Source organism: Stegostoma tigrinum, chromosome 3 (assembly GCF_030684315.1).
Source record: "Stegostoma tigrinum isolate sSteTig4 chromosome 3, sSteTig4.hap1, whole genome shotgun sequence".
NCBI lineage: Eukaryota > Metazoa > Chordata > Chondrichthyes > Orectolobiformes > Stegostomatidae > Stegostoma > Stegostoma tigrinum.
In genome coordinates, this window is record NC_081356.1 from 35,236,089 (window position 1) to 35,248,405 (window position 12,317).

Genomic DNA, 12,317 nt, shown 5'->3' on the forward strand with positions numbered 1-12,317 from the left:
GGCCGTTGTGCTTTCAAGTCCCTGAACTAAAGCCATTCAACTCTATCTTATTTGGGAACCGCTGTTTTCAGAAAAACGAGAAAATTGGCTGCCAGAGAAAAAAGATTTCAAAATAAATAAAGTGCAATGTGTTAGAATGACCAAAATTGTACAATATAAACCACCTGCCACAATCTGGCCACAAATATAGATGAAGCACTTTGACCAAGAGGAAAATGATTAAAAAAAAAGAAAATATGAAAGCTGTCTGTCTTTTTCCTTTTTGCCACTGAACTTTAGTAACCCTTGTGAAGGGCACTAGCAGTCAGCACTGTGAGTAATTCAGCAACTAATAACTGTGTAATCTCATGGCTGCAGATTCTACACACGCAATAAAACTGGCAGCTGGATTTGAGTTGGCACATAGTTCTGGCTAGCATATTGAGACAGAGATCACACAAGCCATGCACTGGAACTCTCAACTAAACTCCAGCTCCCATCGGAATCACTGTAGAGATGTAAAATGGAGTTGTACTGGTATATCTTCTCATCACGAATGTGATCAAAAGAAGTCAACACAAGTATAAAATAGTTCCCTGACAAGTGAACGAAAATACAGCGACTGGCATTTTGAATTCCATCAGTCAAGAAGGATAACCAGAGGAAGGTTCGCTCACAGAGAATCTTTCAGTGACTGCTTGCATGCTGCTGTAATATGCAACAATATACAACACTATGGTAAATAGCTATCTACACAACTTTGAATGAGGATATATACTGCATGACTAATGTATTTTACTTGTTTCAGGGTCAACTCATTTACATTGAGGTAAGTGCTAAATTATATGTGCAAGCTTTCCTGAAAGCATCTGATAAAATTTCCCACAACAGACAATTATTATTCAATTGTCATATAATTGTATAGAATTTACAGCACAGGAAAGATTCGACAAGCTAACTAGTCCATACCAATGTTTATTTTCTTCATTAATTACAGTACACATGTATCCATGGCTAAGGGGAGCCTTTTTATTCATCCCTAATTGCCCTCAGAGTGGTGAGAGTGAGCTACCTTCTTGACAACAGAGTGACTCATTTCAGAGGGCTGTTCAAGTTTACCATGTGTGCCTGTGGCATCTAAACACATATAAGCTAGGCAGATCAAAGCTGGTAGATTTCCTTTCCTGAAGGAATGAATAAATGGGTTTTATAATAATTCAGTGGTCTCATGATCATCATCACCAATACCAACCTTATATTTAATTTGAATTTAGTCCTTCCAGGTACCACGGTAAGATTTCAACTCACGTCTTCTGCAGACTGTTAGTCCAAATCACTGGATAACTAATCAATTAACATCCGTACCATCCTTTTCATTGCTGTTCCATCTGAAGCTTCTTCACCCTACTTTATAATGTATCCTTCCATTCCCTTTTTCCTAATGTAATTATCCAACTTTCTAACAAATGAATCTCTGATATTGCCCTCACCTACTGCATGTTGTAACCGTTACCAAATTGGAACCACTCTCATTACAAAGAAAATTCTCCTAAATTCCCAACTGCATCTATGGGCAACAATCCTACATTTCTGGATCGTGGTTCTAAATTCCCCAACAGATGGTAATGCAAACTTACGTTTTGCCCTATCAATCTCCCTCCTTCTCCAAGAAAACAGCTGCAGCCAAGGTAAAAAAATGGCATCAGATAAAAGCATGATTAAAAAGGGTATACAGAAACGTTTAAGAGGGTCAAGAGAACATATTTGACTGTTCCTGGCTTTAGTGCTGGGATCACTATTGTTTATAATTACATTCACAGTTTAGAATCTGAAACGATGCAAATTGGTTGCGCTTAAAAATATTATTAAACCAGGAAGGATAAGTGAAATTTATCAAAGCTGCATAGGAACTATATTTAATTTATCTGAAAGCAGACGAGTGTAAAATGTTACACCAAGGAACAAATAAGTAGCACGCATGTTTCGTGAGGTGGTGTTGACATCGGGTGGAATGTTAAAAAGATTTAATGGATACATTAATCCCTGTCTCTGCAGAAAAACAGCTGACAAAGCCAACAGAAATGTTGAATCACACAGTTATAATGCTAGTGACCGATCCGTACAATGCTCTGGTTAAACCATACCTTAAGTACCGCGTCCAGTTCTGGTTACTGCTAAACAAGAGAGAGCTTGACACACGGGAGACAATGCAAAACAATGCGATGAGACAGCCAAAGTGTCAGGTTATGAGGATAGACTGAAGAGATTCTGGCTCTTTAGTTTGAAAAAGAAGCTGCTATAAGGTAGCCTAATTGAGGTATATAAGATGCTAAGTGTCATCCAGTTTCTTTATCTGCAATAAAAGCCGAAAGAACTATGGATGCTGTAAATCAGGAACAAAAAAAAAATTGCTGGAGAGGCAGGTCTGGCAGTATCTGTGAAGGGAAAAACAGAATCAACGTTTTGGTTCTGAGGAAGGGTCACTGGACCCAAAACGTTAACTCTGTTTTTTCCTTCACAGATGCTGTCAGACCTGCTGTGCCTCTCCAGCAATTTCGTTTTTGTCCTTTATCTGCAATGTTGCTTGATAATTAGTAGTGAGAAGAGACATGGGGAGAAAAGTTCAAACTAATAAAAGGCAATATTAATAATATTATTGACAACAGCTCTGTTTCATGTGTCGCTTGTAGTGTTGTAAAAATGCCAATGCGATTCACAGCAAAATTTGACACTAAGCTACATTAGAAGATATTAGGAGAGGTGAGCAAGAATTTGGTCAAAGCGGTAGGTTTGAAGTGACATCTTAAAAAAGGCAAGACAGAATTTGATAAAAAGCCAAATAAAGAGTTACCAAGTAGTTAATTAAACAATTAGACTAGAATAATTCGATATCCTCATCCAGTACAGAAGAATAACTTACCTGAAAGCTTGTTGGTTGTTTCTTTACGCTTGTTGGGTAGCCCCACATCCAAGACCATCTGTTCCACCTCTGCCTTCACCTCACTCCTTGACAATCCCTTTAGTCGTGCGTAAAACCAGACATGTTCCTCCACAGTAAGCCTTAGAAATTCAGGACAGTCTTTGTTACGAGTGTACCCAAATGTTTATTCTGAATCATGTCAATAAATAGAAGGTTAAAACCAGGAACAGACACTGCTGGGGAGCCAGAGATTACATTTTGAAATTATTATTAGGTTTAGCTCTCTGAACCCTTGTGATGCACAAATGAGCTCGCAAATTGAAAATCTAAAGCCTCACATTTTTATCTGAGGGGTGGCAAAAATAAACAAAGATACTAATGAGTTTTACCAATGTCACAATAGCCAGCAGTATTTAGCACAAATTCTACAAGAAAACAAGATGACTTTCCACCTTCTTGCTTGAGATCACCAGCAACTGCAGGCCACCTAATCAGAGGTGACAAGAGTTAACAAAAGGAGCTAACAAGGAAACAAAGTTGTAAAATGAAGCATTTTGATGTAGTTGCTTTCCTGTCATTTGGGTTTCAGCTTGCAAGACTGGTTGGCCCTCCATTTCAAGAACCAGACCCAATGGATCACCCAGCTGCATGAGCATTGAGTATAGGCCTCCCTATTTCTAACGTGATAAAAACCCGAAAGTGCGGATGCTGTAAATCAGTCCTGGGGAAGGCTCACTAGACTCGAAATGTTAACTCAGACTTTTTTCTTCACAGCTGCTGCCAGACCTGCTGAGCTTTTCCGACAACTTCTGTTTTTGTTCCGATTGCTAACCTTGTTGTTGTTACAGCCATATTATCCTGAACAATTGATGCACTGGTGTTGAATGGAAACTTAAATGGTTCCAGTGCTTGGAGCAAGAAAATAAGGCCGGAGGAAAAAGGGTCTAAGCAGGCCAGTGATAAATGGTGCAGATGAAGTAGCTTAAGATTTTATAAATATCTGACTATCTCCAAGGATCTGGGAATGCTCCTGGGTGGGGTAGAGATTATGATAAATTGCCCTGTGGAGGTTGAGTTCAATTGGTTCTGGCACTGTCTACCCCCACAACTTTTGTTCACAATTCAAATGAAAGCTCACATGCTCTCTGTTTCACAGTGCCAGTTTCCCTCAGTGAAGATGTCATTATTTCATTCTGTTAGACGTGTCAGTTTTAGATAATTGCTCAAAGACTGAGGAAGCCACACACAAGTCTGGCTCTGTCTATATAAGCATGAGTCATTGAACTGTCATCAGAAGCAGAATCATTAGCCAAGAGTACAGATTACACTCTCCTGCCATCCTATTTGGGATCAGAACAGACTAAGAAACAGCTCTGAAAACCTCATGATCCATGTGATTTAATGCAATTCATTCGCTTTCTTGCAATTTTAATAATTCAGCAATTTACGAAAATTATCACACACCATGCAGTGTAGTCTTGTGACTTACAATGAGTCACCATATGCAAGTGAGGCATTATTTTTGGGTTTTATCAATAAGCTGGCCAATATTCTCTCATTCTTACCAGATATTATTCACTGGCACCTGTTTTTACAGCCACTGGTTTCCACCAGCAATACTGGTCGAATAGAGAATAGAAAAAATTTCCAGCGTGTTGCTTAGGGGGCATCCAAATGTGATCACAATTTATAAAGTAAATAGAAAATTCAGCTCAAGCTCTCAGGTGTATTCAGTGATGAGCTACTTTTGAAAATCTGCACTTTTGATAGCGTTCATATACATTATATATTGCAAAAGGGAACATCTCTATTAAGGAACAAGCTGATCAAGATTAATCAACAGAACTTCACAATTGCACTTACATATCAAAAAGGACATTGTGCTGTGGGCACACACCCAGGCTTTGCCGAATAGAATCAAGGTCGGAACAGATATCTTTTCCCAGAATATAAGCAGTCCCAGAAGTTGGCGGAAACAATCCTGTCAATATTGACCTGCAATGCAAGTTGGCGATTATAATGCAACTTATATAAAATCATGGTTTGACACAAAGAGTTGCTCTTCACAAAGTCCACAACAGACTTGAAATGTACATATAACTCAAGGATTGGTGTAGGAACCACGTTATTCCCCCATGTACTTATATTTATTATTTGAATTCACACTTATTGCAGACACTTTTCCAAAAAGAGGATTTCAAGCAACAAGAAAAGTTGTGAACATTGGATAGTGGGCTGTCAACTTGCTATCCCTCACAGAGTCACAAAGTTATACAGCACGGAAACAGATCCTTCAGTCCAACTCGTTCATGTTGGCCAGATATTCTAGTCCCATTTGCCAGCGTTTAGCGCAAATCTCTCTAAACCCTTCCTATTCATATACCCATCCAGGTGCCTTTTAAATGTTGTAATTTTACCATCCCCCACCACCTCGTCCGGCAGCTTATACCATACACGCAGCACCCTCTGCATGAAAAACCCTGGCAATATCTTTGTAAATCTTTTCTGAACCATATCAAGTTTTACAACATCTTTCCTAAAAGAGGGAGATCAGAATTGAACACAGTATTCCAAAAGTGGCCTAAACAATGTCCTGTATATCTGCAACATGACCTCTCAACTCCTATACTCAATGCACTGACCAACAAAGACAAGCATACCAAACACCTTCTTCATATAGTAAGCAACAAAAAGCCAAAATCCAAACCTCTGAGAAGATTTTGTGACATGTTACGGTGCTGTATACAAAAACACAGAGAACCCAAGAACTGCTTTTAATCATGTTCCGCACATAAAACAACTGGCTTGTTTTTGTTCTTTGCACAGAACCCTTACATAGTTGTGGTTTTGCCAGCTCCATTATGTCCTAGGAAAGATGTGATCTGCCCTTCGTAAAAGCTGAGACTGAGTCCATCAACCGCCAGCTTCTTGCCATTGCGGTAAATCTTGACCAGGTTTTGAATAGAGACACCAAGTTTGAGGTGACTTGGCTCCTCTTCCACACAGACTAAAAAGGAGAGAAAAAGATGTCAGAGGCCATGCAAAAGTCCTTATCATTGCCCCAAAATTGATCCCACCTAATGCTGACCAGACAAAGAAAAAAACTCGGGACTCAAGAACCCTGAATAAATACTCAGCATATCAGACAGCTTCCACAGAATTCTCATAAAACAGCACTCAACTGAGCCAGATTTCAACATTCACTGGCTGAAGGTGGAGGTAGGAAGGGGCGGAAAACCAGGCCTCTAGTTTCCCACACAGACGGGAACCAGTTCAGACAGGTGCAGGGAGGGGCCTGGTGAATGGTTGGTCGGCCAGTACTGCAGCAAAGCAGAGAGGCCTTCCTTCTTTTTGTGGGTACAGGTGAGCACACCACATAGCACGAGCTATTCGCTGTGCACCACCCGTGGTGGGCTGCTGAATCCAAGTCTCCTCTCACTTCCTTAGCTTTCATCACAGCCTGTTACTCCTCTCAAGGTAATTCCAATTTTCCCACCAGTTTCAACAGTTCATGCACAAACTTTAATTCATTTGCTTAATTATTGTCACAAATTGAAATATAGTAGAAAGCATTGTCTGTCTTCTATTCAGGCAAATCATTGCCTCCACAAGTACATCAGGGTGGTAGAGGGAATGCAGAATATGTTACAGCTAGAAAGAAGGTGCAGGGAAAGATCACCTCTATTGTATGGGAGGTCCATTCAAAAGTCTGATAACAGTAAGGAAGAAGCTGTTCTTGAATCTCTTCATAGGTGTTTTCAAATGTCTGTACATTCTGCCAGATGAATGAGGGTGAAAAAAAGTGTAGCTGAGATGGGAAGGGTAATTGGGCACTGAATGTGTCCTTCAGCCCACTGTGTGTGAGCCAGACATCGAACATCCAGCTTGTGTATCCCACTTTTGTCACTTGGGCCATAGTTTTGCTATAGCATTTCAAGTGCTTAACAAAGTAGTTCTTCAATATCTTAAGGCTTCCCACCATTGCAACACTTTAAGAATGTACCAGATAAAAATCCCAATGAATGAATAAATGTTTCTATGGTGGGGGGGGGGCAGATTTAGCAGCTAGAAATAATCTCACCTCCTGTTTTCTATCCCCAGGTTGGAATATCCAATGTGCTATCTAACCTACTGGGCATTCACCTGCTTTTATGTAATTTAGACTTTATTAAACTTCGAGAAGTAGGTCCAAAATTCTGCAACAAATGAACAGTGTGAAACAAAATGAAATTATTGTACTTTTTATAAGACTTTTGTTCTGACAGATCCAGATGATGCTTACTGGGACCTGGGGATTGTCTGAAACCCAGATGACAGAGTATGCTCTGTTGAGGTCACAATATCTGAGGTTGAATAAGTAGCATCAGACTTCAACATTCCAAAAACATTTCCTAATGTATTTTTAGCCACATCATTTATTTTGTCACTGATCAAAGTAAATTCTCTGAGTGAAATATTTTAAAAAGACTAAGTTTGGAAGGAATCAAAAAATAACCGCACAGATACATCTTTCCTTTCATAGGAAAAGGTTCCGCACTTACTCTGTGAATTCGCATTCTGAGCAGATGGAGTCTGCCTAATGTTCTGAACTGTGTCTCCACACCAATAGGATTTGGTAAAAGGAAAATACCATGGCTTTGGAATGCCATATTGACCTGTTTGACAAATAGTATACAGAGAATTGCTATTAAAGGAATACACACACTGGTCTCCCACAGCAAATTCAACTTTGTTCATTCCTATTGTAGACCAGTTAAAATTCACATGGCATTCTTATGTGAATTGTTTATCATATTAGAGTGTTATTGTGTACACTGAATATAATTTTGCCTCCACAAAGCATAGTTTTCTGAGTTGTCTAGAGAAACACAATTCTCAGTAAAGGTTCATCAGCCCTTTACAGAGTGTTCATATTATGAAGTTGTTGTATCTTTAGTATAACTTTGAGGACTGATGTTTTAAGCATTGATGAAAAAGGAACACATTTCAAGTTTTGCAGAGACAGAGTGGGAGTGGTTTCTTTCGAAGTGGCCATTGGAAGTTTACTGTGAACATTAGAGCTTTTTTGTGAATAAAGCTTCCTAAAGCTTCACATGACCAGTGCTAACTACTGGCTTTGCTCCACATAATTGACTTGCTTACATGTGCTAGATCATCAGGGTTACAGACTTCGGGCATATTTTATGCTTTATTCTCTTGTCTTCAAGAATAGTCATTCATCAAAATGTTTTTTCTTCAGAAAGCTAAACTCTGCACACCGTGCATGTTAACTAATTATTGCATCGGGTATTTAATTAGTCACCTTATTAAGTGGGAAAAGTACTTTTAATTTATGCTGTGATCAGTGAGCTGTAGGACTAGAGCAAAGTTGCACTTCACTAGTTTTTGTAAGAAAATTAAACAATTTTGCATTTGCATGTTGTTGAAATGAAAATTGGAAGGGAAACTTAACAGGTCATTGAATTAATAGCAATCGATCAATCGATATAGAGATGCCTTCTTGTTATAACCGAATGACTTGATAGGTTATTTCAGAGGACAGAGAAGGGTCACATGTAAGCCAAACAAGGTAAAGACATTAAATTTTATGAACACAGGCTTATCTGTTGGTTATTAAATCAGATCTCTGATTGCTAGTTAAGTAACATTATCACGTTGCTGCCATATCTCAATCTGTGTACAGCTCTATTATTTTGAAGGCTGCAAAGCAATAGGGCAAGAATTGTTCAGAATATAATGATGAGTAATTGCCCAGTCAATAGCACATGGAAATTGGCACTGTTCAAGTTATTGGAATTGATTTTATGTAGATAATTTACGGCATGCAGCTCTCACTGCTCTCACCATTCTTAGGTAAAGAAATAATCCTGCTTTTTCGGGAGATGTAAGTTCAGCTTGCTGCGGTTCGTAGTGACTCTACCGAATTGTTTAAAAATAGATGCTGCTTGCCGTAAATTAAGCTCTGTTGGTTTTGAATCCTTCTGAAAGCCCTCCCCATTTCCAATTAATTGGGTGATACAGTGGCACCGTTAAACACTCCATATTCTTGTACTATAAAATCGTCTGGGAACATATACACTTCCTTGAACAACTCAGTAAAGGTTACAAAATATTTGGAGAGTAGAAATTTCTGCACCTCATTGTTTTGTGGGATGGTATGATTGTTCATCCTAAAATAACTTATCCCTACCTGGAAATACTGCCTCAATGTACCAAGTCAGAACTCCGTAGAGAAATGTGTCAACGATCATAAGGATGATGGATGTGGTGATGTTGTACTCATCACCTTTCGAGGGACTCGAGAAGAGGTTATACCACTGGACTCCAATTCCTTGCTCTTCGAATTGGGCAAAGTAGTCAAAACCAAAGCCAAAGGCGACTGGAGAGAGCAGGCTCTGTGAAATACAACATGGCAAAAGAACTGAGAAGGGCTAGCAGAGGAAGTCCACAATTACTATCCAGCATGTGTACGTGGTAATTACATTTATCGCCATGGATGTAGCAGTCAGGATTTCCTGGCTGAATGGCATCTACATTGGGTACAACTACAATTACCAGGAAAAGCTCAAAAATATAATATGAAGGTCACAGTGCAAACACACTGCAGCAACTTGAGCATATAGTTTGAATCTGATACTTCAGTGAAGTCCTGAGCTGTGGGAATGTCACATTATCAGTAAAACCATGATGAGAACTTAAAGAGAGGCCCTACTTGCCCTCTCAGATGAATATAAAATATCTTATTGTCAATATTTATCCTTCAATCTATGTTACAAAGATACAAGTTATCTAGTCACCATCTGGTCTGTCTGTTGGCATTTGATGTGTGCAAACCAGGTAGGTAAATTTCCACAATACAGAAACAACTACGCTTCAAAATCTGATTATTGGTTGTGAAGCACATACGGGCATCTTAAAATCAGAAAGATATATTATACCGTCAAGTCCTCTTTATGTTTAGTTTCAAGACCAGCACAGTCCTTTATGCCCTGTTTTAGGAATTATAATTAAAGTTTACGCTGAGCACTCAGAAGGTATACTGTATTGCAGCTGCACTTAGTGTTTAACTTGGACAAGGACTCGTGACACTTTATTGAGAAACCAAGCAATGCCATGAAGAAAATTAGCTTTGTGCTGACATGCTCAATAAAGATAGATTGATACAAAAGGGAAAAATAAGATTTCATGGCTGTACTGTCATGGAATAACACGCTGCATACCATTTATAGGTGTGCTCATTATAATTTATCACATCGTGCGCTGTCTATTTTTCATTGAGGCTAACAGTGAATAATTTTGGACAAAGGTAACATGGGGATGCAGAATTTAACAGTGGACATTGCCCATAAACTCAAACACTAGTCGTTGGTGGAACTTTACTCCTCGCTTTGTGTCCTTACTTCTCTCGATTACAGCGTGCTTGATGCAGAAACCTAAGTGAGCAAGTTGGAAAATTGTTTCCCAGGGCCTTCACAAACTGACGATTTTGTAAGCAAGACACAAATTTGGGTGCTAAGCATCCGACTTACAGCAATGATTTTGACCGAGTAGGTTGTATACTCCTGCCAAGCCATACAGAGCACGTAAGGAAGGTACAGGGTAAAGTAGATGATCCCTCCACAGGCTGCTGCCAGGTTAGCCTTTGAGAACATGGTGCTGATCAAAAAGCATTGTAAGATGGTGACTACACCAAAAACAGCAAGGAATGTGAAGACAGCAATGGGGTTGCTGTATGGCAATATGTTCCCTTCCTGAAAGAACAAGGAGGAGAAACCATCATCAAATTCAACTTTAGAAAAGCATTAATCCAATTAAACCTAAATTAGAACTGTTCCTGAAGAGGCTGTGGTGAAACTAAATTCTATATGATACTGAAGTGAAGTCTGCATCACAAACTGTATCATTGCATATATAATGAAGGCTAGCCCCAGCTCAAACTGATTGCAGGTTTAAAAGACACACATTTACTTAAACTGATTGCAGACTTAAAAGACACATATATTTACGTAAACTGCAAAGTTATATGATTTTTAGTTAGGATCTGACGTTAACACAGGTGGCAGAGTTATGAGACAAGTGCAGCAAATCACTGAAGCAAACATTAGTTAAGTCATCTTTACATTCACATATGGGTTAACGGAATCAAATGGGCCTTTTTGGTAAGACTGCTGTGGTAGCGCTCTCACCTAAGTCTGAAAGTGATGGCTTTTTCACACCTAGAAACTAGAGCACAAAACCCAGTCTGACATCTCAGTGCAGCATCAAAGTCGTATTGCAGTTCCAGAGGTGCCACAGCTCATGAGAGATTTTAAACTGACGCAGAAGCTTTCTAACATTATTTCAACAAGTGGAGAAGAGCTATCACAGTTGTTCAAGCCAATTTTTTTTTCCTTCAACCAACATCAAAAAACAGATCATCTGTCCATTTTCGAATTTCAGTCAGTGGAGCGTCTACAGCTACCACATTTTTGAATTTTCATCAGGACCACTGCACAAAAGTATTTCATTAAGTTTAGAATTAGGGTACTGGTTGCAAAGTTCTTTTCAGCATTCTGAGATCATAAATAGTTTGCATTTTTGTCCACCAATGGAATTAAAGTTTACGAGGCATTGGGTGAGCAACAGGCAGAAGATGAGTTAAGGCCACAATTAGATCATCTACAATAACAGTGAATGATTCATCAGGTCTGATGAGCTGAAGGACCGTTCTTGCTCCTATTTCTTAAGTTGTTGTATTTTCAATTTTGTGAATTGTTTTGTGCCTTTCTATAAAATTGCTTCCTGTGCAGTGAGGAAAATTTGTTTAATTTGCCAAATACTTGGATTTGACAAAGACAGTCTGTGGCATTTTTTTCCTCAAAATAATTTTTGCGAATGCACTGAGAAACCCCTGGGAACTCTTCAAATCTACCAAATGTCTCTCTTCAGCATCAATTAGAAAAATGCACTTTTACAGGGTTGAATGCAGATATTGCCAAGATCATGATGACAGCACAGGAACAGCATCATTATTTCCAATCTCCTGCAAATGTTTACTGGCATTAGTGGAATTGCAGAACTTTCAGACTGGGGAAGCTATGACCATAGGTGACGCAGGGCCACTTTAACAACAATTCAGAAAAGAGCCGCTTACCTTTAGAATTATCACCAGCAAGGCAGCACTGACGAGAAGAGGGATTAAACTGCTGATGAACCAGCTGAGCCACAGCGTGCCACTACTCAGACCCATAATCCTCATGGTCTCCTTGAGACGTGCTTCTTTCTCATACACTATCCCTTTAATTATCACAGCAACAGAGTAGATCCAGGCCAGAGTGGTGAAAAGAGGTAGTGACTGGCTCAGAACGCGTAGAAACCTAACCAACAGAAAGAGATCATTCGTTTTGTTTTGAGTGCTTTGGAACTCTTCAACCATGGA

The 12,317-nt window shown here is 39.2% G+C and overlaps 1 protein-coding gene across 3 annotated transcripts in view; it reads right to left on the bottom strand.

Annotated features, from left to right (window-relative positions):
* The window catches only part of LOC125450708 (phospholipid-transporting ATPase ABCA1-like), a 159,116-nt gene that overhangs the window by 55,748 nt on the left and 91,051 nt on the right, over positions 1-12,317 (bottom strand). For all 3 annotated transcript variants that reach the window (XM_059644425.1, XM_059644433.1, XM_059644422.1), the window contains 7 exons: positions 12,033-12,255; positions 10,429-10,650; positions 9,090-9,294; positions 7,441-7,554; positions 5,735-5,906; positions 4,763-4,894; positions 2,900-3,039 (listed from right to left, as the gene is read on the bottom strand). In XM_059644425.1, coding sequence (XP_059500408.1) covers positions 2,900-3,039; positions 4,763-4,894; positions 5,735-5,906; positions 7,441-7,554; positions 9,090-9,294; positions 10,429-10,650; positions 12,033-12,255 — 1,208 coding nt within the window. The remainder of the gene's footprint in view (positions 1-2,899; positions 3,040-4,762; positions 4,895-5,734; positions 5,907-7,440; positions 7,555-9,089; positions 9,295-10,428; positions 10,651-12,032; positions 12,256-12,317) is intronic.